Consider the following 27764-nt stretch of genomic DNA (forward strand, 5'->3'; position numbering starts at 1 on the left):
GAAACACATAGGCCTACTGTACTAGTTAGGCCTATACCAATTGCGATTCTTATCGTTATTAATCATCTTATAAGCAATCATTCTCAGTGGGTCACGCGAGCTAGGACATTATCTAAAATTCACGTTTTAATATCAGTTCATTATAATGATTTTTTTTTTGTCACATACTGAGCAGAAACGGCATTCGTGGGTTCACTTTTGATTATACAAAGGGCCTATAGATAAGAATAAAGTCACTCTGCAGGTGTATCATATGCCACGAATACAGGGCTGGTTGTATTGTACACTCACCTATAAGTTCCTAAATTTTCTGAATTTCATAAAATAATAAACAGTTCCTAACAATTTCCTACTTATGATATGCCCTATACTCTGTCAATACAGCCTTAAATAAAAGCGAATGAATTGAGGCATTGGTCATCTAGGCCACTTTGGCATCCACAGCTAAGGACCATAAAATTTAGGCCTACTGGCTGTAAAAAGATATGACCAGTAACATGAAAATGAGACTCTAAAAAATCTAGATGACAATCCGGGTTTTGCGTTACAGTTGGGGAAAAAAAAAGAGAAGAAAAATGAAACTCTCACTGAAAAAAAGAAAGCGTAAGTTCACGTGATGCTATCTTCAGGCAACTGTACGATGGCGCTTTAATCCTAATACCACCGGGTTTTTTTGAGGGACTTGAAACCACCGGGGGGGGGGGGTGGGGGGTGGGGACAAAAGCCCCCTCCACCCCCCCCCCCCCCCCCCTCCCTTTCAGATCTTGGTCGTGGATCGCGCGATCCTCGCGAAAATTTGCACTAAGGTAGAGGCCAATGTAATCTACAAGACTGTATACTGTAGTTAGATTTTTCAAATTTTAATTTATGTATTTTTATAGTAATCAATTTATGCTAATTTATGCAAAAATATTTTTTTGACTATAAATAAAAAAAATAAAGCTCCAAGACTTCTATTTTTTTGTTTGGTGAACATATTCTTTTCAATATCCTCAACAATAATATTGAAGCAAAAATTCGGCTTCATAATTATTTCTTATGTATTTTCGTCGGCCTCATGCCAAAAGGGCCTTAACACCATAGACTTTGTACACTGTTAGGGCCCTTCTGGCATGAGGCCGACGTTTTATTGTTGATTGTTTTTATGTACTTCTTTGTTTTTTTTTACGTTTTGTTTTTGTTGGGGGGTTTTTTCGTCAAAATTTGTCACAGAAACTTTTTAAAGCATAATCAGGCTAAAATAAATCATTATCAGCCATTGAAAGTAAAAATATTTATTTTTATATGAATTGATTGAAAAAACACAATTTACATTGGATTTGTACACAAAATCATGTTTTTGAGCAATTTTGGGGTCGACGAATTTTTTTCAAAGGGGCGTGGCTTCAAAACGGTATGCCCAGGAGCGACAAAAGATTGGTTTCAAAAGTTGCGCGATACTTGAAAGAAAAAAATCATAAAATGTCGCGGCGAGAGCATCACGCGTTGCGGAATAATCACGCGAAACGTCGGGGGGGGGGGGGGGCAAAATGCCCCCCCCCCCCCCCGGTGGGAATAGGGTTAAAGGGACTGGGCAGTATATACGACATAGGGGCTACTGGTGATGTGAAGATTCAGGTTTATAACATTTTCGATGAGGTAATGAGAAACCTCTTATGAAATATGAAAGAGCACTAAGTAATTTCAAGAAGGATTCAGCGTTTATTTGGTGAAAGTTGGCCTTGAAATGGCTGAGATATTCAAAAAAGTGATCCTAATAAAATTGACAGGCCGCGACTTTTAGATCTCTTTGTTTTTCCTTGTTTTTAAATATCTCAGTCATTTAAAAACCGATTTTCATCAAATAAACTTTTGATTCCCCTTAGATTGTATGCTCTTTAACATTTATAGAGTGGTTTTTAAATACATTTATATCTCGTAAAACGTTACAAGCTGAATCCTCACCTCAACCATTACTGTACCCAGTTTGATGCTCGCACGCAGTTTCATTCCTGTTGAGTTAAATATATGTATACTTTTTAATTCCTTATGCATATTAGGCCTATATGCTTGGGAGTCTATATAAGTAAGCATTGCTTCTATGTAGATTCCTCATATTTCACATGTTCAGTTGTCTTAATTGCTGTATTCGACAATTCACCCATTCAGTATTTTGTTATGTTTATGGTCTATCATATTTGTTAAAACGTGGAACATATGAAACAATAAAAAAAAAACAGTATGCGCTGATATTGTCAACGACTTTATCATGCGTTTAACGCTGATCGCCGGATTTCCCTGCCAGATATCATTATGGTGATGAACATAACGGGAACTTTAGATTCAGCGATCCCGAAGCAACTGTTATGATTTTGTGTAATTATTCATGATTTAGTTTGGCATATTGATATAAATCATATATGATTGATTGCCACTCTGCGTCACGCAACGAAACATCATCGCATGCATGTACATTGTTATATGTACTTTGCGTTGTGCCGTAAGAGGAATCCTCGATTGGACACTGTGTTGTATAAATACTGAAATCTGATTGGTTGAAAGTATATAGTTACTAAAAGTTGCTGTGTTTTTCAGGTCGATTTTTAGCTATCTTACCTATAGCGCTGAGGAAGGGGTCTATGACTTATCAAGAACTGAATAAAGACGTGAATACGACTGATCATATAACAAGATTGTGAATACAGTGTAGGCCCCTATCTTATACATTTTATTTGAAAATAAGAGAAAGAAATTATTTCAGCACTCCGGGCATGCTCACAGATCTTCGGGGCCACAATTACATCAATGCAAGCTTCCAACTGTGCATATAGGCTATATGTACCTATGTGATTATAAAATGGCAGGAGCTTCTTCTACAAGCCCCGACAAAACTTATTTCACGCATTGTTTTCTATAAGCGAAACTTTTTTATGCAGAAACAATATTTGAGAACAAAATACAGATTAAAACAATAAATCAGCTGGTGTATCTACTGGACTACAGTCTATTTCTCAAGTAAAATCACGAAAGAACGTTCCGATCACTTGGTAGTAGTTTAGGACAGCTATAATATCTCATCTCACAGACACACGACAGATATAATATCTCACAACTTCGATGCAATTAGGACGACCAGCCTTCAACGAGTCTATCATCTCCGGCAAAGCGAGTTTCGTTCTGATCTCGTCACGCTTCACGCCACAGTCGGGGGACGGCTCACAAAAAGGAATATTAGTGGACTTTGCGCCAATGCTGGTGTCTGTCAATTCTGTAGCATATTATATGTTTTCTCAGCCGGTATGCAAAATCATAATGCATTTCAGTTACTTCTCTTGCCCTTATACGATAAAAATTTTCCTTCGGTTTGTCCTGGAATTTAGACAGCCACAGAAATTTCTCTAAGTTACAGCAGGGGATTGTCAATTGAAACTGAATTTCAACTTTGCCTATTACCGTACGTACCCAAAAAAAAAAATGCAATGGGACTTTCTGCCGCGATACTTTTAATAAGTGAACCAATCAAAATGCAATTTCAAAGTATGAAAATATAGATAACCGACATCTTATAGAGAAAACTCCATCCGATTTGCTTCAGTTGTCACAGTGAAATATAGAGATCCTTTTCGAGCATGTCAGGAATCCCTTTCCTCCAAGTTTAGTCCATTGTGTATACGTGTACCAAGAGCATCCGAGTGCTAAACTTAAAAGAGACGGATCCATGACATGCTTTACAACGATCTACATTTCTCTGTGACCACTTAACCAAATCGAATGGGGTTTTCTGCAAGACGTACGCAAGAAATCATATTTTCATACCTTGAAATAACATAGATTGCTCAATTATTCTGAAAGTTATGAATGCGAAATCCGATTGTATTTTTTTTTACTTATCTGAGGAACATACAAATGTACATGTATTCTCTTATTCTGTAAAATTCGATGCGTTGATTTCCTATACCCGACACTGAGTAATTTCTACCGTGTACGCAATAGCTACCCGTATGTCACGTAGGCCTGTACTCCCGTTCACTACTTATGTTCACCATTGTGAATGTTCATATCGCTTCATGAAAACATGACCTAAGACTGTGTCTTCACGAAATGTGTATTATGCATATGTAGAAAATGGACAGCAACAACGAATTGACCATTGTTCATCAGTTGCAGCAGCCTGGCCAACCGTGGACCTAATACACATGGACATTCATCGTATCGTTAATTAATTCATGCACCCGTACATCTCAAAAGCGCCACAAAGACACTTTTAGCATGTTGGCTTCACTGCTTTGATCCCATGATCGTCACCGCCAGCAAGCCGGGAGAAGAACAAGACGGAGATTCGAGAAATCTAAAACTATATATGCGCAGAAGAAAATAACTCACAAAAATCAAGTAAAGTGAATGTGCAGTTGTGGTGTATGTTAGGAAATCATACCTCAAACAATTTCGCTTGGGAGAAGCAGGCAGTTTTTAAAAGAAAGCTAACATTTTGGCAGAATGATTGTCATTTGTGATCTCAATATTTCACTCTTCTCCAGCTTATTCCAGAGCAAAAAGGGACGGTAATGGTAGAGAACAGATAAATCTTGCCATTAGGCAAGGTCTTATGCGTGTGTGAAAATGTGCGAATCAGCAATTACCCATCTTTTGACGCAAAATTTGTAATGATGTCAGGTTTGCTGCTCCTCATCATCGGTATTTATTCGAAGACATTCCGTCTGAAAAAAGGCACATCAGCGAAACGGGTGCTGTTCGTTATTCCGAAGGTTCGTTGTTCCGAAGGGTCGTTAATCCGAAACACGCAAATTCCCTATACCTAGAGGTTCGTTAATCCGAAAATGAAAAAAGGTTCGTTAATCCGAAAATTTGTGGCGTTATTCCGAAGGTTCGTTATTCCGAAGATCGGTTAATCCGAAAATGAAATTCGGAACAATGAACATTCGGAATAACGAATCTTAGGAATAAAGAGCCTTCGGAATAACGAACCTTCGGAATAACGAACCTTCGAAATAACGAGCTGTAACCCAGCGAAACAAGACTGAAATGAGGGAAACGATTCTTTTGTTAGTGACGATACATGATTACACAATCGTTATTGTCAAGACACCTGGGTCTCGTTGCATAAAACTTTTTTAGCAACCTTAAAAAATTCAGGTTGGTATTTGCCCAATCTGAATTTTTTAAGGTTGCTAACCTAAGAAGGTAAAATCCGTTGCATAAAAACTCTGGTTGGGAACTTCCAACCGGAATTTTGTGATTTCAACCGGAAAAAAATCCGGTTGGAGTTTTATGCAACGGGCCCCAGAATGTACTCATTAAAGGACAAGTTCACCTTCATAGACATGTGGGTTGAGAGAATGCAGCAATATGAGTAGAACATAATATCAGTGAGAGTTTGAGGAAAATTGGACAATCCGTTCAAAAGTTATGAATTTTTGAAATTTATGTCCAGTCACGACAGGATGAAAAGACTAAGTAAGCTTGTGATGTCACATGAGTACAACGATATAAAGAAAGAATGAAGAAAATTCAACATATTTCCATTTTTCTCGCATAACAAAAGAACACTCGACTTCTCTCTTTCAGCAGGCAGGGGGAATAATATTACCCTTAACATACGTCAGTAGCAAGTCGAAGATATGATGGTGGACTTGTCCTTTAAGATGTACATAATCAGGTGTCGGTGACGATCATTACATCAAAGAAAGACTGCCGTGAATAGTCCATGTTATATTAGGTCCATATGGGCCAACGAAACATGTTGACGAAACCTTCTTTATAGCACATGTAGGTCGAACTTGCAGGATGAGATACAAAATGTATTATAGACCAGCCATAAATTACAAAACTGAAATAATAAAACTTCCAGGGCCAGGTACCAAATACTGCCAGTTAAGTTACCTGGTAATCTCAAAAGAAAAGGTAAACTTTTAGTATCAAGACAAGCACAACTTGCCATTTATACATGTAATAATTGTGTGTATACAAATTTGAATTTCCCGTTTTCGTTTGTAGTTCTTTTTTTTTTTTTTTTTTGCATTTTTGCTAGTTTTGTTTTGGTTTTTGTTCAAACGCAATTATGACCAACTCTCAAATCCTGATATATCTAACTGATTATTATTTCAAGTTATCCGGCTGGGAACAACATAGGTCTTTCAAGTTTTATAACAGAAAATGACCATGACCATTGAACAATGATGGTGAAGGTGAGGACATCAGCTAACTCACTGAACAAGAAAGGTTTTCTTTTTTGTGTGTGTGGCTGTTATGAGAATAGTTTGTTATTGTGTTTATAAAACTTTATTCTTTGTTTTGATATCAGACTATAACTTTTAATTGGTGTAGAATTTTCTAACCATGCCATGGCAAACAAAACAAAAACAAAAACAAAGGATATACAATCATGAAAGTATGTACTTTACCATCAGAAACCCAACTTGATGACACTAATTGCCTATATAGCACAACAATGGCATACCATGATTCTTAAAATATTTCTTCATATGCTTTATTTACAGAGCCCATACATGCATATGATGGTAAGTGGGGCCACTACAGTTTATATGGTACATGCTTATCATGGTTAGTATACATGTACTTTATAAGACAATCATCCTTTGAGAATTTCTGCTGTGTAGTTTGATTCATCTTTATCAAGACCTATTGTTTAATGAAGAAATAGCATTTCATGCATATACACGGTATGATGTTGGTATATTGAAGTCATAAGCACACACATATATGTAATTACATAGATATTGAAGTAAATGAGAGATTTTTTTATCTTTTTGTAAGCGATTATGACATGTTCCTCAGGAGACACAAAGTAAGCACATGCTTAAGCTTGAGTGCTGTATTATCATGTGCACAGTATGACACATTTTTAATACATTGTACGTGTATATCATATGCACATCCAATACAGTAAATAATCCATCTCTCCATGTGTATGGTAACTACAGCATAAAAGATATATGTGATGCTTCTATGAAGTTTTTCAGGTTTCAAAAATTCCTTTCACAAAGGCATTTGATTATTCATTCTTCTACATGACATAGGCTCACTGGGCAAAAGTTCATTTTCGTAATATGTAATAATCATGTTAATCGAACAATACACATTGATACACTGTATCATTATACAGTAGTTCTGAAGGCTTTCTCAATTCTTACAAGATGTAATCTCTGCAAGTTACCCGTGTGCTAAAACCTGTATCAAAATGTACCCTTGCTCGTCCATGAAAAGACCAAAATGGAAATTTCTGAAAGACGATTGTTGTTTGAATTTGAGGAAGTACAACAAGCTGTATGACCATGCCTGCTGGGGGCGCTATAATGATCATGTCATGATAGTGACTCCAAACTCTCGATCTCCTGATGTACAATGCATGCCCCCTCTCTGCACATGTAGTGTGAAGTTGAAAATGTAGTCATGCTTATGAAATGTGCCATTATGACTGATGAAATACAAAAGACTGTACATGCCATATATTTGCAGCATTTTTATTTTCACAAATTTCACAGGTAGACAGATATTCGTGAAAACTAGCAACTCATGAAAACATTGCCTCTCATTGTAGAAATGTAGCCTATCGGTAATGCATTACATCTTCAAGGTGGAAAGGGGCAAAGTTTTCCCTTGAAAGGGGATAACACAGGCAAACCCCATTACAAGAACACATATACGATGAGATTTTATAGTATTAGAGGATTTTACTCGTAAACCTGTCATTAATTCCCATAGTCACATTGTCCATTTTGATGAAATTGTGTTCAAACGACAAAATTCTTGAGGGTCTTGACTATCTTGTCAAAGTGGGATTTGCCAGTACTCATTCCTCATTCTGTAACTATGGTTCTGGCTTGCCAATTCAAGCCATTTGCAAAACTGTGCTACAAGTCGAGATTAAAAAATCCTCATGAAATACATGCCATGTACACTAGATTCCATGGGAGAAACAGAAATGGACATACCCTTTCTATGCACAGGACTTTAGACATTGTGTTCAATGCTATGGGGTTTTCTGTGCCAATCAGCATTCAAGGCACACAAATGATTTACTGAAGTTACCGACTTGTTTATTCGGGATCAATATACAAACTGTACTGTCATCCAGCAGTATAGTAGCATTAGCTTTTCTGGATGTCTGCTTAGGTGTCAAAGCAGAAGGAATGATAACATGTGATCTTCAGTAAATAAGCCAATCACAAGAAGGAATTTTTCAAGCGCCCCCTTGAGGTGACACGTGTGCACATGTTCATCCAGTTGTAACTGCCTCAAGTCAAAGCTAATTATGAAGCTTGGATCATTAGGCCTAAATATATCTGAGTGCATTGACCAAAATATAATTTGATCTGATAATCCTACTCTTTGATGCAACCATCTTTTTTTTTTCTGTTTCTGGGAACCACCATGATTTTGCTCAAATCAGGATTACTGGCTTTTAATGTGACACACAGTATTGGAATGGCAAGCAAATATCTCTGTCAGTACATATATGCAAAAAGACCACAAATCACGGAGTCATCCACATAAATACAGACCTTCTTAAAAATCTGAACAAAAACCACAGATCAAGCAACACTAATTAAACAAAATTTCACAATATCAACATGACAGATGAAACTTTATCCTTAAAGAGAAGGTAAAAACAACAAAACAAAAAAAAAAACCAAAACAAAAAACATGTACTGTAAAAGTGGAAATTTTCGCGGTGTTCAAATTTTCGCGCATTTCGCGCAACCAGAAACTAGCGCGAAAATAAAAGCACGCGAATATTTTTGCTTGCCATATGTGCCGGTGCGTGATGTCTTGATTCCGTGGAATTGAAAACACGCGAAACTCTTCCGACCCGGCCAAGCGCGAAAAATTAGTCACGCAAAAATATCCACTTTTACAGTAACACAGTAACATTTTGATGCCTGTGATATTCATAATTTTCATATTTCATTTTTCTGTATCCTCATATACAACATTAATATAAAATAGTAAATTTTACTTGCCCTGAGCATTTCAAGCATGCTACATGATCACTGCACAACATAATGTGGCATATTATGAAAGACCCAGATTTGCATGATAAAATGGATATGTAACAACTCCATGGAAAAAAGGAATGTAAACATTGATATTGTTGGAAATATTGTTAGACAAGGCAGCACATAAAGGACATACACACACAATTTTCCCATAACATATCATACATAAGAGTTCTATGACACCAAAATAAAAATGAAAAATAATACTGAATTTCACATATATAATCTTAAAATATATAAATTTCCATAATGCAAATACATGTACTGTATTATCAAATACAAACTTTCTTTATGATTAGAGGTAGCTTATCAAGTTCAGTACAAACTCAAACATAGCATGATCTTAAAAACTTGATTCTCAATCAAATATCACACACTCCTGTAACATCTTGGATTGTCAGAACATTGTCACACATAAAAATTCTTGTTTACCTATTGTTCAGAGCATATTCAGTTACCTCATTATCATAGTGATGAAAAGCAGTAACGAATGACATAAACATATGTGCTTTTCAAGACAAAAACCATCTTTGTTCTGTTTTATCATTTGAAATTTGAACATGCATTTTACTCTGCACCCAGTATTTGGTTTGTTTGTTTGTTTGTTTTTTTATACTACGGGGTAGAAATTATAATTTCTTAAATCTTTCTCCACGTTGTCCCTGCTCCTTGGCTAACATGGGTGCGATTGCTTTGAATATTCAGAGTTTGGCGCTGTGATAGTAGGACTCGTGCACCACCATGGATGGCTGAATGTCACTGAGCTTGGCACAACCTGCAAGACAAAGAAACAGATGAATATGACAAAAGCCTGACAGAGACAGACATACAAGGATGGAAGATATGGCCAAAAAACGGAATTTCGGTACACGTATAGCATCTACCGGTAATACAGTGCACTCCCATTATAACGAACAAGGTTATAACGAAATTTGGTTTACAAAAAAAGTAAAAAGTCAGGTTGCATCATTATCCACTCTATGTATCTTTTACTGTTCATTTGTTCGGTCATGACAAAATTTTGATATAACGAAAGAAAACTGCCGGTCCCAAGGACTTTGTTATGACGGGAGTCCACTGTACTTGTTTTCTCCAACTGCCATACAGAGCCTTTAAGCCCCAAATCACGGAGAATCACTAAAATCTCAACTATACTCTTATCAACAAAATAAGACAGGATAATTTTCTCTTGTTTTCAATCATACATAAATATAATGCATCCTCTTATCAACATCTTTGGGTAAAAGGCTGCAAGTAGCATTGCACTTCAAATGGAAGTAGGTGTAACTGGTTCAAGTAAAGACTAATACTTTGTGAGTGCATGTTGAACAGTTTGTCACATTGCAAAAATGCCTCTCACGCATTAGATTTTGGGATTTCTTCATGGCATTCTGCATTTTCCACACAAAATATATCGTCGCTGGAGTAACAAGACCTTGTACTGTAGTATCTGCAATTTTGGTGAAAATGACTTTTTTGGTTTAACGGTCAGATAATCAGTTATGTGATGTCCTGTCCAAATCCTAGATGTCTTACCCCAAAACTGAAGCCACCACGGCATGTCAAAGGAATGTTCATCCCATTGGATACAGTGCTTTGGCTGCCATGTTTTTTTGCTCTCCTGAACATTTGACATTTTGTAGATACGAGGTCTTGTCGCCCCAGCGCCGATATTTGATTACAGCTCTATTATTATTATTATTATTATTACTATTATTTATATTGCGCTTTTCCCACAAGGCCCAAAGCGCTTACAATCAATTCAAAACATGTACGACAGTATGTATAATTGGATAAATGTTACAGCTACGACCTAGTTGCTACTGAAAAGATGTGTTTTCAAAGCTTTTTTGAACACACTAACTGATGGAGACTGTCTAACGGTAAGTGGTAAATTGTTCCAGTGCTTTGAAGCAGACACAGTAAATGTCCTATCACCGGCTAAGGTGCGAGTAACAGAGTATGTGAGACGAAGCGGATCACTAGATGACCTCAAATTTCTAGTAGGTGTATATAAAGTCAAACAGGTGTCTAGATATTTCGGAGCTTGATCGTTAAGGATTTTATAAACAAACAAAACTAATTTGAAAATTATCCGTTGCTTCAAAGGAAGCCAGTGCAACGACTTCAGAAGTGGCTGAGATGGGTAGTCCCTAGAAACCTGAAACACTAATCGGGCTGCCCAATTTTGAAGTCGCTGCACACGATCCAGTTGAGTTGTGCAAAAGGTTTTGATAAAAGATTGATCATATTATGATATTCACCTTTATGTGCTCATGAAGGATTTGATTTTGTTGATAGTGTCGTTAAAGATTCAGTCACACGGTGATTCATTCTTATCTTGCTGCATTATCCACATACAAATTTTAGTTTGCTAAAGGCAACTGAAAACTTAGCTTTTAACCCATTGAGGACGAGTCCCAAGTATACTCGGGCAGGTGTCTATGGGAAATGCGTGTTGCAGCAAACTCAGTCCGTCCTCAAAGGGTTAAGAATGTGTGGTCATAAAGTAATAAGTAAACAGAGATTTCTCACCACTTAAAGCCATTGCAAGACTGAACTCCTCTCTTAGTATTTCTAGCACTTGCTTGACTCCATCTTCTCCCTGCACATCACATACAAAAAGAAAATGAAAATGAAAAGGTGTGATTTTTCAGTGCTGGAAAACTGTCCAGATCCAGGCAAAAATTTAGTACAGTGGTTAATATTCTTTTCATTATACATTGTATCATTCAATATCCTGTACCCTGTGTTTAATGCACAGAAAGTTTGAGAATAAAGACACAGCCCTCTTTATTTCCACAAGATAATTGAAAAAAAAAAGAAGAGGAGGTGTCTTACTTGTTCATCTGCTCAGGTTAAAGGCATGTTTCTGTCTGGTATTACTTATATGCCAAAATATGGGCAAAGCAGCATGAGGATTTCAAGCAAATGTACCTGCAACAGCCAACTACATTACAACCAGCTAAACACTAACCAGTGGCGGATCCAAAGGGGAAGCACCGGGCCAGCGCCCCCTCTCTTTTTTTGTTTGTTTGTTAAAACAAAAGGAAAAAAAAAACGGGAGGGGGGGGGGGGCTTTAATTTTGTAGAAGCGCCTCCCCTTTACAGAATTCCTGGATCCGCCCCTGCTAACCTAATCTCAAGATGTCAATTTCTTGATTTACAACTTTGTGAGATCTTGCCAGAGATGTTTTATCTGTTAATAACATTCTGTCATTTCAACTTATTCTAGGCTGTAACTAGTCAGAACTTTTTATTTTCATAGGTGAAAGGAGAGACATACAGCTATTTGAACTAAAAAGTGAATGAGAATGATGACATGTTACTGCACTACTGTACTCTTAAAGGGACTGTGCAGTACTGGCTGAGATGGGGATTCAAGTTTATAACATTCCTTGTGAGATAATGACAAACCTCATATGAAATATGAAAAATCAACATTTATTTGATGAAGATTGGTTTTTAAATAGCTGAGATATCCCAAAAAGTGATGATAATATAAGGTGACAGGCCACACCTTTCATTGGGATATCTCTTTGTTTGACCTTGTTTTTGGTTATCTCAGCCATATCAAAACCGATTTTCATCAAATAAACTTTTGATACCCCTTAGAAGCGCATGCTCTTTGACATCTCATAAGAGTGGTTTCTGAATATCTCACAAAACGTTAAAAGCTAAATCCTGACCTCAACCAGAACTGTACACACCCTTAAATGTGCACTACTCTTAATTATAATAATAATACAATATTTGTTTTGTTTTCCCCTCTCTCCAACTCTGCATCTTTTTGTCATAAAAAACAAAACAAAACAAAACAAAAAACATTGTTGAAACAAACTTACTTCACAAGCCAGGCCCCAAATTATAGGCCTCCCAATAAAGACCGCCCTCGCCCCACGAGCCAAGGCCTTGAAGACATCAGTCCCCGTCCTCACTCCACCGTCCATGTAAACTTCAACAGGAAAACCACTGACTGCCTCCACCACCTCGGGTAAAGCATCCAGCTGAAAAAAGCATGGAACGATGCAATTGTACAGTCAGCGTAATACTTTGTAGTTTTCTCCTACTTTTGGGGTAATTTGTCATCTATGACGTAGAACCACCAATGAGCAACTTAGCTTGCAGAACAAGACATAATTCTTTGTTTTATGCTAAAAAGGTTTTGAGCACAGTGGAATCTCGTTCAAAAGAGGGCTTACATAACAAGACCCCCTTGTAACAAGTAGATTCTAACTTTCTATCTATGAATATCTATATCTACATTGTATATAGGCCATAGATCTATATATGAAATACATATCTATCTATCTCTCTCTCTATCTATATACAGTCAAACCTGCCTTAGCGGCCACCTGTCTATAGCAGCCACTGAAAAATCCCCCCCCCCCCCCCCCCCCCCCCCCCCCCCCGGGAGGAAGCCCTGTTAAAGACCCTGTGTATAGCGGCCACCTGTCTAACGCGGCCAGCGGCCACAAATTTGGTTTCCCGCGGTAGATTTTAACCTGCAGCCAAAAACCCAATGGAACCGTAGCCGAGCCGATAATTCAGCGTGTTTTTCTGCTTTGTAGTCGTGCGGGCAACGTTCAGTGACAGCCATCACTGCATTCATCCCTCATTCAGTCATAATAATGCACTAGTGTTAAGCTTTCTTCACGACAATACACATACTACTGTGTAACAATTTCATATACACTGGCATGGTTAAATGCACGAAACACACGGTGTGTGCATACGTACACACACATATACATGAACATGTAATGATACACCGATGATACATGTATATATGTAAGCAATGCACACAAAGTTGGAATACCTGTCTATAGCGGCCACCTGTCTATAACAGCCACTTTTTCCGTTTCCCTTGGGTGGCCGCTATAGACAGGTTTGACTGTATATGATATATATTTTTACCCTGATACAGTGAGAAACCTGTTTAAACAAGATAATTGTCATGTTTTTTATGTCCTTGTTACAATAAGGTTCCCCTGCACTAAGCTCACATAAAAGTACAGTTATTCAACAACACACAATGCAGTAAGGATTCATATCTTTTAGCTTTGATCTTTTTTTTTCTCTCATTCAGAGTCTATAGAAGTATCTACATTGAAAAAATATTTAAGAAATGTCACATACTGATATTTTGGGAAATGGAGTCAGATAGACCCTGATATTAACAATGTCATTCTTGTAACTCACATTATGAAATGCAGATCATATCTTTCATGAAACAGTCCAATCTATAATTCTATACATCAGGTCTCCATGCGTAAGTGATATAGCATATCATATGATAACTAGAGATGTCGCTAAGGCGACTGGTATGCCTCCGCCATAATGCATGATTCTCCTAATAGGTCTATAGTACTTGTGGACAATGTGTGATTACATTTTCACAAAATTGGCAAAATATTGAAATGACAAGTTTGTCACAAATGTGTTGAATGTTCACCTTCCTTGACCTAGGTTTAATTGGATGAATAGGAGAGCATGTATTTGGGGATTTAAGGACTTGAACTTGACTTTATCCCATTCATAAGTTTATGCATTGAGTAATTTTCAAGGTATGGAGAAAAAATGCAATTTCTGCATTGAAAAGTACATTGTTACCATGTTCATCTGGCCTTTGACCCTAAAATTCATAGGATAATCACTGTCAGGCAGAACATGCATAAATATGTAGAAAGAGTCAAGATAACTTGAGCCACTTCCGAGATATGGAGAAAAAGTTTGTTCAGCACTTTCCCTTGATCTTTGACCTTTTGACCTTTGAGGAAAAAAAAAAAAAGTTTCCAGAGAATCTCTATTAGGTTATACATGCATACACCAAGTGTAAAAAAAAATAATCCTGCTGGCATTGCATAAAGATGAGGGAAATAGTAAAATTTTGAAGTGTTGCCCTTAACCTTTGAACCCTGACCTTTGACCCCATGAACCCTAAATTCTCTAGATAATCACTGCCAGTCAGTACATGTTCCATGAACAATTTCCAAGTTATGGAGAAAAAAGTGAAGTTTTAATATTTTTACTTGACCTTTTGACCTTTGACCTCATGACCCCAAACTTTCACCAGAAAATCTAAATTGGGTAATACATGTATACACCAAGTTTCAAGAAAATATCTTCAGGCATTACATAGATATGGTGGAAATGGTGAAATTTTACGTATTTGACCTCGACCTTTTGACCTTTGACCTTGAGCATGTGCACCCAAAAGTTGATAGGCACAACTTCACCCCCTAATAAACATACATGCTAAGTTTCATTAGGATACCTCAAAAGGTTTTTTAGTTACGCTGTCCACAAAATTCATTACGGATGGACGGAAGGACGGACGGACGGACAACCCGAAAACATAATGCCTCCTGCACCACTTCGTGGCGGAGGCATAAAAAAGGTACAAGAACAAACATCCAATTTACCGGAGCTGGGACGTAATCCAACTGCCGTCCCCCATGCGCTGATACAATGATTCCATCTACATCAGCTTCAGCCAGTTCTCGAGCAGTTTCACCTGACAAAGTTTGAATAAAAGAAAACAGACATTTTGATATATTATTCACAAATGTGATACAAATGATACTAAAAGCTCTTTTCACAGTGTGTGACTGTGTGTGTGTGTGTGTGTGTGTGTGTGTGTGTGTGTAACAAGTGCTTTTTCTATACGTCACGCCACCATTCTAGAATGTAAATACAGTTTTAACATAACACGCATAATTGCAGCATAGTACTAGTTAGCATCATTATTTGGTGTTACTGGTATAGTTTGAGACAAGACTTGATTTTATTACAGCTCTGTCAAATATATGACACATCTTGTACTGGCAGTTTGCTCTTATTCATGTACATGTACTAGGTGTTACAAAAAACACTTTCCACTTTTGATCCTAGCCCGACAAAAACTACATATCACATACCACTGACATTGGTGTGAGCAATGGCTGAATAGTGTACAATTTTGTTAGAGGTAACTTAAGAATGAGAGCATATCAGTTTTATGAAATTGAAGTTATAGGGTTCAGATTTTGCTCCATTTTCAACCCTCTGTAAAGAACTTTAACTTTGCACAGGGGTCAATTGGTGTGTATGGGAGTGTTTGGTTGACACCAAGACAATGGTCCTGAACAATGGCCAGGGTTTTAATGCTCTATTCCATACTAGTATTCATGAGAAATTTCACTCTCACAGCTACCCTTTATTCATCCTGAAATGTAGTGTATGTAAGCACATAAAAATATGTGCTTACTTTTTTCATGCACATGCATTTTACACTATACCATGGATTCAGACTAGCAGTGCCCAGGGCAATCCATCATGAATTATCAATCCATTAAGGATGGGCTGATTTTTCTACAACACGCATTTCCCATAGACACTTGCCCACGTATACTTGGGACTCATCCTCAACGGGTTAATAAAGCATTCATGTGCCTTAGAGCGAGCCACCAGAAGCCCATTTCAGCAGAGCTCTGACAAGGTGGTATTCGTGGTATTCATACCTATATTGTTCAGGGTCATTGTAAGCACACACTCACATACTCATCATTGGTTCCTGTAGGCCCTACAGAATTCAATTTTGCACAGAGGGTTCAAATTTGACCAAAATCTGGAATTTAACTTTAACCCTAAAAGGGGGGGGGGGCGGAATCCGCCCCCCTCGACGTTTCGCGCTATAAATCTGTAACGCGAGAAGGCCTCGTCGCGAGGCTTCTTGACTTTCTTTGTTCAAGTCTCGCGCATCTGTTGATACCAAATTTGCAACGTCCGCACATACTTTTGCGAAGCCACGCCCATTTTTGTAACGGAATGTCGCCCCAAAACGGGCACTATTTTGTGATTTTGTGTACATTTCCTATGGAAAACAGTGTTCTGTCATGAAAGTCATAAAAACCAGATTATTTTTACAATTAATCACTTTCATTGATTAATTTTGTGCTAATTACGGTAGAAAAGTGGTCAGTGACAATTTCCAATGAAAAAACAAAGAAAAAACAAAAGTTGAAAAACAGAGAAATACATAAGAAATTCTGAAAACAATAAAATACATAAGAATTGAAATGAGTTTTGGAAGTTTTTGTGATGTACAATTGTTGAATATGCTAAAACAGATTTACGGATCAAAAATTAGACTCTCGATGCTTTTAATTAGGCTAAAATATCATCTTGAGCTTAATTTGCATAATTAATTAATTAAAATTAGAAATTGATTGTTTCAAAAAATCTTATGACACAATCTTGTAGATTATGACGTGGGTCTCACGCATGCAAAATTTCATCGCGATCGCACCACCGATGGCCGAGATCTCAGGGGGGCGGAATCCATCCCCCCCCCCCCCCCGGTCTGAGCATAGCCAAAAAAGCCCGGCCCCTTTAGGGTTAAAATTAATCATGGATTCAATGAAACTGATTCATGCTTTCATATTCAAATCACCCCCAACTAAATTGTACACCATTCAGCTATTACTCATATCAATGACAGTGTAACATCTGATAAGTACATGTAGTTTTCAAACTATTAAGAATCAAAGTGGGAAATGTTTTTTGTTACACCTAGTACATGCCTTCATTCTGATAGTCAGAACTCAGTGAATCAAGTGCATGTAGATCACATAATGGAAACTAAGAGGATTGGCCAAAACATTCATATGAGTACGCTTGATTGATATTCAGTATTAGTGACTAGATGAAGCCTTGGTTTGACTACAAAGAGAAAATGAATTCATTGTGGCCACGTAAAACCATGAAAACTGAAACTTCACAAGTACACAGTGCCATACGTTCAACAAACATTGATTAATTGTGGCTGCATATGTGTGGCCCAAGCATGAAGTATGACAAATAGTTTGACACGCAAAGTCACACTATGCTACCATTTTTCTCAAATAAAACTAAAGCAGAATAACAGTAATTCTTCAAAAAGGGTGCTTATTTGGCAGTGTAGTAGTTCTCTTCTTTTTCAATGGTCCACATGGTCATTTTTGAAGCACTGATAGCAGTCGCTGGTTTTTAAAGTGATGGACGACGCATTCTTCATCAATTTTCCAGGGTCCTTGCACTTTTTCATGGAAAAACTTGTGGTATATATGCGGATGTTTACTTCATGGTTGCAAGAATGACTGAGCAGTGTTCACTGATGAGATCACACAACGCCAAACTGTACAGGTTACATTACAGGCCATTTCCTTACCTGTTAAGACTCCCTTGCAAATGATCGGTAGCTTTGTGATGCTCTTCAGCCATCGTATCTCCTTTGTCGTCACGGATGCCGAGATCCGGGGTGGGAAGAAACCAAGCATTGTGGGCTGGAGCTTCTTGTGTTCCTGAGTCTCTTGAATTTCAGGGATGTCAAAATTGGCTAACCTGAGAAAAAAGATCATGAGACACAGACAGATTAGACAGAAAAATATCAAAAAATGGAGCTGCCCCTGAACATGATTAACACACCCATCTAAATCTGAAGGATTTAGCTCAATCCACAATATATTTGTATGCTTTTGATTTGGAAAAAAAAAATGCTTTTACTATTGCAAAACATTGTTTAAAATGAATGGCAAAAGCACTTTGCTCAGTAACAAATTACACTGGTCACATATATGCCAAATCTTGAGAGCTGTTCAAATAAAACCCCATACACACTGTTTGGGTAGGGGTATAAAAAAGGTCGTCCCTGTGTAACTAATTATGCTGTCTAACACTGGTGGCTCGTTTTAGAACTTGCGAGCTTTACTAACTGGGCAGTATGGTGCATGCTAAAATGCATGAAATAACACCATGGCATTTGAAGTTGTGAGAACTATCTAATGCTGCCGCTATGAAGAGATCTATGAACAACTATCACCATGATAACATGTGTAAAGTTTGCTACAACAAGGACCTAAAAACCATGACAAGTAGCATGACATTTACCTTGTCATATCAGTTTTATTTACAATATGAGAGTACAAAAACAAAGAAATATGCAGAGTTGGGACTGCCAAATCACCTTGCTAAAAGAGGATTTTGTTAAATCCAGCCTCTTTCTGACGGGGCTAAGGTTCCACTGTATACCATTCACTCAGTAGTTTTTCTACCTCTACTGTCTATGGGAAATATCGAGTATGCTGGGACCAGTTACTCAAAATGTCTTTCTTTCTTCTTTTTTTTTATACTTTGTAGCATTATTTCTTAGCCCTGACTTTTCATAACATCATTTTCACAGAAGAGACTCTGGAAGCAAGTAGGACAAAGCAGATCAGATTTCATAAACTTGAAACACTGCAAAATTAGTGCCTTTTAATTGTAAATTGTGTGAAGTCATAATAATCTGCAGAAAACCTCCATCACTGAAGCCTCATAACACAAATTCATTTTTTTTTTTAATCACGCACACTGTCATTGTATTTACATAGAGTCTAGACTTTGAAACAAAGAAAAAATCCCAGTGAGGTGCACATCAGATAAGCATTGAGAACACCAAGTATGAATACGTCAAAAGTAATCACGGTAAAGTATTAAAAATGTCTGCCAGCAGCTTATGGTGCTCACATTCTGTGGAGCCAGGAGATATTAATTATGGGTTCAGTATGTCTCAAAGGGATGGTACAGTATTGGTGGAGATGAGTATTGGGCTTTTAACTTTTTGCGAGATACCAAGAAAACACTTATGATGTAGTACAGAACATGCCATTTTAAGAGGAATTCAAAGTTTATTTGATGAAAATCGGGTTTGGAATGACTGAAACATCCAAAAACAAAGTAAAACAAAGCAAACGTAATAAAGTGTGGGTCCAACACTTTATTAGAATTGCTCTTTTTTGGATATTTCAGCCATTCCAAAACCAATTTTCATCAAATAAACGTTGAATTCCTCATAGAATTACATGCTCTTTCATATTTCATAAGAGGTTCTTCATTATCTCACCAAAAAAATGTTAGAAACCTGAAATTAGGTCTCAACCAAAACTATACGGTCCCTTTAAGTATAAAGACAAGGGACAGATCTTTGTTTTGGAATTCAATGGTGAAGCCTATTCAGTAGTCTATTTACAAGCTACACTAAAAAAGAGCATGGCTCGTACAGATTACTCAATGAAAAAAAAAAAAATTCTATGATGTAGACTGTCTAACAAGAAGACAATATTGTAAAGCAAAATTTTGAACAATTGATGTAAATCATATCACCACAAAGCAAGCCCAGCTGAGGTAGCAACAAACATACTTGATGGTCATGTCGTCGTATCTGTTGAGCCGGTTGTTTGCAGTTTTAATGTGGTTGCCCAGTCTTGCAGAGTCCAGGGTCAAAACTAAGCCCTGGTAGCCGCACCGCTCCGCTTCTCTCGCAAAGTAAGCCGTGATCTCACGGTTCTTCATCATGTAGATGTTCATCCACAGGGGAGTGCCAGGGACTGCCGCGGCAACGTCGGCCATGGTGGTGTTGGAGATCATACTCTGGACCATCAGCGTGCCACAATCGCGAGCGGCTAGAGGAATTGATGCACAGAGTGCTGTTAATTTTCATTACACATTTTTTACTCTCTGAGAAAGAGATTCTTTTCCTATCACTTTTCTCTTCAGCATGTAATCAGCTAACTAGGAAAGTTGCTTCCGGTTAAAAAAGCACAAACTAAGTACAGTTCCATATATAAAATGTTTCATGCATCACTGTTGAACAGAATTTATTTCCCTTGAATTCCCCGTTAACAGCATTTTCAAAGCTTTGCAATAAAGGGTGTTTTTTCTGTCAAAGCAATTCCCTTCCTCTCCCCAACCCATTAAAAACAAGAGACCCGGGGGTCACGCGCTCACCCGAGTATCGCAAGTTCACCTTCCATGCATTCTTGCAGACTCTTACCTGAGAACATTGCGAACTTACGGTGGGGGTAGCTTTGAGACTGGGGGCATGGTGTCCATTTACATATTCCATCACACTGGTAAAAATACCTGCCAAGTACACTGAACTTTATAGAATGTTGGATTATGCAGCTTGGGAAAAAGGACTTAAAGCCCTATCACTTTTGATTAGAACTAGAGAAAAATATTATTGATTATTACCTATACGAGGTAGTTTTGCGAGGCAATTGCAGTTGGTATTTTGCAGGGTCGTGGAGTTCAGCAGGCGACATTAGAGCATATCACGAGCATCCGGGTTTTTACATTATATGTGACCGTGCACCTCAAAACGAACATAAAGTCGCACACACTGATTTTGCGTGAGGACTGAAAATAAGTGAAATGGGTCAACCCAGCCAAACTTGACTTTTTCATATTTTCTGAAAGAGCGGGTCTTCTTTTACATAATGCTAAAATTTGGTATCATAAAACGGGCAGGAAAGTGTGTTTTTTAGCAGTCTAGCTCGAACATTTTTTGTAGAATAGTGTGATTAGGTGTGTCTTTAGAATCCTTTTTTAATTTCAGTAAAACCTTGTCCACACTCTTCACTTTCAACTCTAATAACTTGTGAAAGGATAGTGCTACTGCTTTGAAAGTTGGTATTAATTATGGACAGAATGTGTTAATGAGGCATGCTTAATTTCATTCATTGTTGTTACTCTGGTGGTTTACTTCCTGTTTTTTGTCCCATTCATCACACAGCCAGCACGGTTTGGTAAAGATTAAGCGCTTGAAAAGACACTGTACTTCGGAGCCTCTTTTCTCAGTTCACACTTTTCCTGAGTTTGTGCTTTCTTTCCAATATTTAGATAGGTTAGGAGAGTCCATTTGATTTGAGTTATACCTCATTTTAAAGCTTAAAGTCTGTTCTTTTAGAATATGGTCTTAACTAAAAATTCATGTCTGGCGACTTTTTGTTTGTTTTGAGGTGCAGGGTCACATATACAGTGAACTCCCGTTATAACAAAGTCCTAGGGACCGGCAATTTTCTTTTGTTATATTGGAATTTTGTTATAACCGAACAAATAAACAATAGAAATACATAGAGTGGATGACATTGCAGCCCAAATTTTTACTTCGTTATAACCGGAATTTCGTTATAACCGTGTTCGCTATAACGGGAGTACACTGTAAACATTGCTTCTTCCGGGTTTCGCCATTCACTTTACACAGGGAAGGTGGAAAGAGAAGGAGTGGAATCTCTCTTCCCACCTCCCTGCTTTACATGTAAACATTCCGATCGACCATGAAGAGAAAACATTCAAGGACGTCGCTGCGTGTCGGTTACACGCACCGCAGGAGAACGCCAATAAATCAACTCATACAAGGTCTACCACTTCCAGCAGCACTACGCATCAAATAATGACTAGCCCATTTGTGCTCAATAACTGCACAGTAACCATCAGTTATTACAACTCTCCAAACTAAAACAGAAGCAAAAATAAAGTGTAAAAGCGTTCAGATGTTTGAAGTTCGCCTGTTACAACTACATATGTATCCTTGAAGTTGGAGTTGAATGATATACATTGATGAACAATTTTTCAATTAATCGACATGTTGGTGATGATCTACAGGTACTGTAAAAGTGGTTTCTTTCGCAGTGGTTTTATTTTTGCGCTTTTCGCGCTTTGAGGTTGAACCGCGAATTTAACATCACGCGAAAATGTTTTGAACTCGTCGCTTGTACAACGCTATCATAACCGACCGCGAATTTAAACACACGCGAAAAAGTCGGCACCGATGGAAACCGCGAAAGTTTCTGTACGCGAAAGAAACCACTTTTACAGTAGTCAAATGTGGCCTGATCTATATCATAGTGTATAGCCGTATTCACATATTTTCCTAATTTACCTTGGGGATAGGTAATAATTATGATATTGACTGGCCTTGAGGGAGATACCAGATAAATATTGCCCGCACTGAAAGAATATTGCCCTCGTCTTCGACTCGGGCAATATTCTTTCAGTTTGGGCAATATTTTCTGGTATCTCCCTTGAGGCCAGTCAATATTATATCTAGATATTCATTAATTTAGGCGGTTTCGACCCCCTGGGGCCCCCAAGGAAAGCATGGTGCCCATTCAAACACTTTGAAATCTTATCCCCATGGGAATGCTACTTGCCAAGTTTGGTGAAAATCCATTATGCTGTTTTCAGCAAAAAGATTAAAATTTAGGCCGACATTTGGACCCCCCCCCCCCCCAATCGTCCCATCCCGCTTCCTTGGGTCCCGAGGGGGTGGGGGGGGGGGGGGGGAGGGCACCCCTGATTTTCCCACATCCCATGAACAAACTTGAAAAAACAGTCATCAATATACTGACTCATTGTATGAACTTAGCTCAATCACTTTTGGCTCCAGAGAAAATCTGTAAAGATTCCTCACATGAGGGGGGGGGGGGGGGGGGGGGGACCCCTGGGGCCCCCAGCTGGGGTATGGTGCCCATTTGATGGAATTGAAATTCTATCCCCCTAGGGATGCTACCTGCCAAGTTTGGTGAAAATTTGTGATAGGGTTTTCAAGAAAAAGATGAAAATTTACAATTTCGATCCAAATTCAGGCCCCCTGGGGCCCCGCAGGTGGGGCATGGTGCCCATTTGATGCGAATGAGATTCTTTCTCCCTAGGGATGCTACCTGCCAACTTTGGCGAAAATTCATAGTAGCATTTTCAAGAAAAAAAGATGAAAATGTACAATTTGGGCCCCATTAGGACCCCTCCCCACCCCCTTCCCCTGGGTCCTAAGGGGGGCACCCCTGATTCCACCATGAACAAACTTGAAACTACAGTCATCAATGTACTAATTCATAGTATTGAATTAGCTCTATCACTTCTGGTTCTAGAGAAGAAGATTTTCAAAGATTCCTTAAGTTTGGGGGGGGGGTATGGTATCCACTTGAACAAATTGAGATCCTATCCCCCTAGGGATGCTACCTGCCAAGTTTGGTGAAAATTAGTCAAGGGGTTCTCAAGAAGAAGATGAAAATGTAAAAAGTTTACGCGCGACGCATGACGCACGACGCACAACGGACGCCGGACGAAGAGCAATCGCAATAGCTCACTTGAGCCTTCGGCTCAGGTGAGCTAAAACCTGTCAAAAATCAACATTAATAGAATAAAATAAGAGGCAAGTAGTTTCCTTGAGATCACACCTCTCGCAGTCGCCTTTTCACCTTCCAGATCAGCAGCACGATGGAAGGCCGTCGGTGATATAGCAATGGGCATGGTGACACGAGTGCCTAGGATGGTGGTTGAAAGGTCCCTCTTGGATACGTCTCGTAAAATCCTGGGTCGCAAGCGGTACCTTGATAGAACCAACATGTAAAGGAGGAGATTGGAGGGCTGGCTGTTTCGAATTGAATCCACTGTAATCATCAACCATGGTCAGCATCTTTTTCTGTTTCTTTTTTTTCCCCCATCTTCGTGTATTTTGACGATGCTGACACATAGAAAACCAGGTGAATACTGCATTTGAAATTCTTGTTGAATACCTTTTTAATCTCTGCATCTTCTCTATTGATGAAATAAGAGTACTGGTGAGTATTTCTACTAATAAAAGCTCCAGTGATCTTCACTTGCTTGCAATTTTGGAAATAAAAGTATTTTTGCACAATGATATGTATGCCTACTTTAATAATTTCAATTAATCTACTCTGTACATTTGTTCAGTAGAGCCTGGCATTCATCAAACCAGTTATTTTAAAGTACTGGTATTTTATTTTCTGGAAGACTGTACCTCTTGAATGCGAGCCTGCTATCTCTCAGTGTACTCTCTTCATCACACCCTGTCTGGTAGTAGAGCTTAAACCATCCCGACACCACTCCAAGTCCTTCCTCCTCAAAATCTTCTACACAGGCATACTTGTGGGTCGCCATGACAATTGGTTGGTTCAGGACACCTTTCCAGAATCTGTTACAACAGATAAAAGAGATCTGGCATCAGGATAAAACTTGATCCAAGAAAGCTCTTTGAAGCACAACACCATTAAGAATGTAGGGCCTATTAACATGCAAGAGCCTACAATTTTGCCTTTCAATATTGTGCAGAAATTTGCCACAGCAGTTGAGGAATTTCACATTTAACAGTTTTCTGATATGCAACTGAAACACAATTGCCATTATCATTACATGTTTTCTAAAGTGGGGGGGGGGACCACTTCAGACTTCTGATGCTACTTCCGAGTTTCATCAGCAAAGAAAAAAGAGAAGAAGAATGTTTTAAAAAGGCTTCACCATTTAGTGCAAAAACAAAGCCTTAGCACGCTCACACTTCAAGGTTTCTATCTATTTCTTTCCAGTGCCACTTACGCACTGGCATCTCCGGGGGTTAAAAAAAGTGAGGGCTAAAGTGGTGACACATATTTATTCGTTTGTATGGTGCAAAAAAAGTAGGGGCAATTAAATTTATTGATCTGGAAACAGTTACAGGTCCAAGCTCTATCACAAAAAAAAAAGGAAAAAGAAACATCTGATAGACAAATGCAGCATGCAGTAATCCTCATTTTCAGTGAAGTGCAGCTACGTAATTTTCATAGCTCTACATGTATCTTGACCGACAAGTATGTCTAATTCCGCGAAAAACTTCTCATTTACAGTAATGGCATTTGCTGGGTAAGTTTTTAAACTGACCCATCAAATGTCATTACTATAAATGAGAAGTTTTTCGCGGAATTAGACATAAATAGTTTTTTGCGGAATTAGACATACTTGTCGGTCAAAGCACTATCATGTTTTCTTAACTTTTTTAAATACAAATCTAATACAAATAATCTTTTTTTTTTAATCAAAAGGGGGAGGGGGAGGATAACCATTTATAAATCAGGGTCAATGGTACCCACTTCCCCCTTTTAGTTGGAGGGATTTTAGTTTTTATGCCTGAATCGTAACAGTGAATTTAAGCCTTGACTTTAAGGATAATTGTGATTTTTCTTTTTTTCTGAATCTTTTGCTTTTTTCAGGAGTCAAAAATGGATTATTTAAAAAAGTCCTCTAATACCATATCTTACAGGACACAATTAAAAGTTGGATTAAAAAGAATAAACTATAGTGTCTAGGCCTATTAAACTAGGTTAGACTTTATTTTAAGGTTCTATCACAGCATAAAATCATGCAATCATACAGTGACAGTGTCTGTGGCCTGGCTGGGGTTGAGCTGAACACTGACAATTAAATGAGTTACATGCATCATGTTTCGAAATAATATATAACACAGTTATGACAATTTTTATCTGAATTCCTAGATCATATACCTCACCTGTCTAATACATGAACCTGTAGAACCTATATGTGCCTGTTTATCTCAGAGTTGAGACTGTCAGTGATGCAATGATGCTGATGAGATGAAGCAAGTTGGCTTTGTTCGGTCGATAACGATTACACACTTCAGTGAGTCTCCATACACGCCCGTTCCGTCACGTCAGTGGTCAGCCGTGCCAAATTAACCTTGTAAGTTACAGTTTTCGTAGACCAGAGATTGATCACAATCGTATTAAATACAATCAAGCATCTCCTGTCGATATGCACCACTGAATAAACTCACCAATATGAGGCATTGCGTGCGTTTTTCATTCTTGATTTTGACTTTGAGTCCCCAGTATTGTCCTCTCCTCACCTCCACGACCGCTCCGCTCCCGGCGCAAACTTAAGGCTCTTCCGGATCCGACTGGGCCGCTTGGGCCTGTTCGCCTGCGCCTCCCGAGCTAGCTGGGTATGGTACGGTGTTTACGGCTCGACTACATCCACCACCTGTTGACCTGCAAAGTCGTTGTGTTACCGAGTATCTGCTCCTGCGCCATCAACGACGAACTGCCGACACGGCAACTGAAAGTTTGACAAGACTAAAAAGTTCATGACGTCATGTATGGACATTAATCATTAAATGAAATGATTTGAACAAATCAGTCAATTTAATACATGTACATATTCTCACTTTTCTGGCACGATGAAAGACCACTTGACTTACCTCCTTCAGTAAGTAGGGGAATAATATTTCCCTTAACGATCGCCGCCAATAACAAATCGTTCGGATGTGCATATTTTTTTCCTGACAAAAGAAATTTATTTTGAGGGATCCTCCTTTAATTATTAGACCTTGGTTTCTCTTTGTTGCTCATAGGGCCTTCACGACGCTATGAAATGTAGCCGTCTTGTTGCCCTGTAATGATGGATGAAAGTTCATGATTGACAGGATAAGTTAACTTGAGTTACCATGGCAAAAGAATAATAAAAGCAATGGAGTATGCGTGGCCTGCACCACGTTTTCAAAAGTGGATGGGGGGGGGGGGGGCAGTTTTTTTGCTGTCACTTCCGGATATCATCAGCTGACAAGCAAACAAAAACACAAACAACAAATCTAAACAAAACAAAACAAAACCACAAACAAAACAAACAAACAAAAAACTACTAAGATTTTACATTTAAACTGTTAACTCTTAGTTAATATGTTTATATAAATTTAGTCACCATTTTTGCAGTTTATACTGCAAAATGAGAAGTATTTTCAATGTATTTTACTTCCAAAAAAATAATTCCTTACCATGGCCACATATGTCCCAGAATAACTAGGACTTTAATTGCAATTGAGTAATTCTGAATCTTTACAGTAATTTTTATTACAAACAATTTATTCTAAGCGTATAACTCGTTATAACAATAGAAAAAGACTTTAAAGAATAGCGACGTTATTTATGAATAATTCCACATCTATAAATTTGACAATTTTGCTATATTTTGGTATGTTGTTAACTGTAAATATTTCCCCCTCAAAAAAAAAAAATCCTTACATTGCAATGGAAGAAGATGTCTTAGAATATGTTAGTCTACAGGTGTGCCAAATTCAGTGATTTTAGACAAATTTGAAAAAAAAAACAACCACTATGC

The 27764-nt window shown here is 38.1% G+C and overlaps 1 protein-coding gene across 1 annotated transcript; it reads right to left on the bottom strand.

The window, feature by feature from the left end:
* Window positions 1-9601: 9601 nt before the first annotated feature.
* On the bottom strand, window positions 9602-24789 carry LOC139726244 (2-Hydroxyacid oxidase 1-like). The gene is made up of 8 exons (XM_071637310.1): window positions 24622-24789; window positions 24038-24189; window positions 20218-20479; window positions 18208-18380; window positions 15443-15534; window positions 12863-13024; window positions 11553-11622; window positions 9602-9792 (listed from the first exon to the last, which is right to left on the bottom strand). The coding sequence occupies exons 1-8, from the start codon at window positions 24759-24761 to the stop codon at window positions 9719-9721; spliced, it is 1125 nt and encodes a 374-aa protein (XP_071493411.1). The 5' UTR covers window positions 24762-24789; the 3' UTR covers window positions 9602-9718.
* Window positions 24790-27764: the final 2975 nt, after the last annotated feature.

The sequence above is a fragment of the Diadema antillarum genome, unplaced genomic scaffold, assembly GCF_040938485.1.
Source record: "Diadema antillarum isolate AM-2024a unplaced genomic scaffold, OU_Dant_1.0 seq00000082_RagTag, whole genome shotgun sequence".
Taxonomy (NCBI): domain Eukaryota; kingdom Metazoa; phylum Echinodermata; class Echinoidea; order Diadematoida; family Diadematidae; genus Diadema; species Diadema antillarum.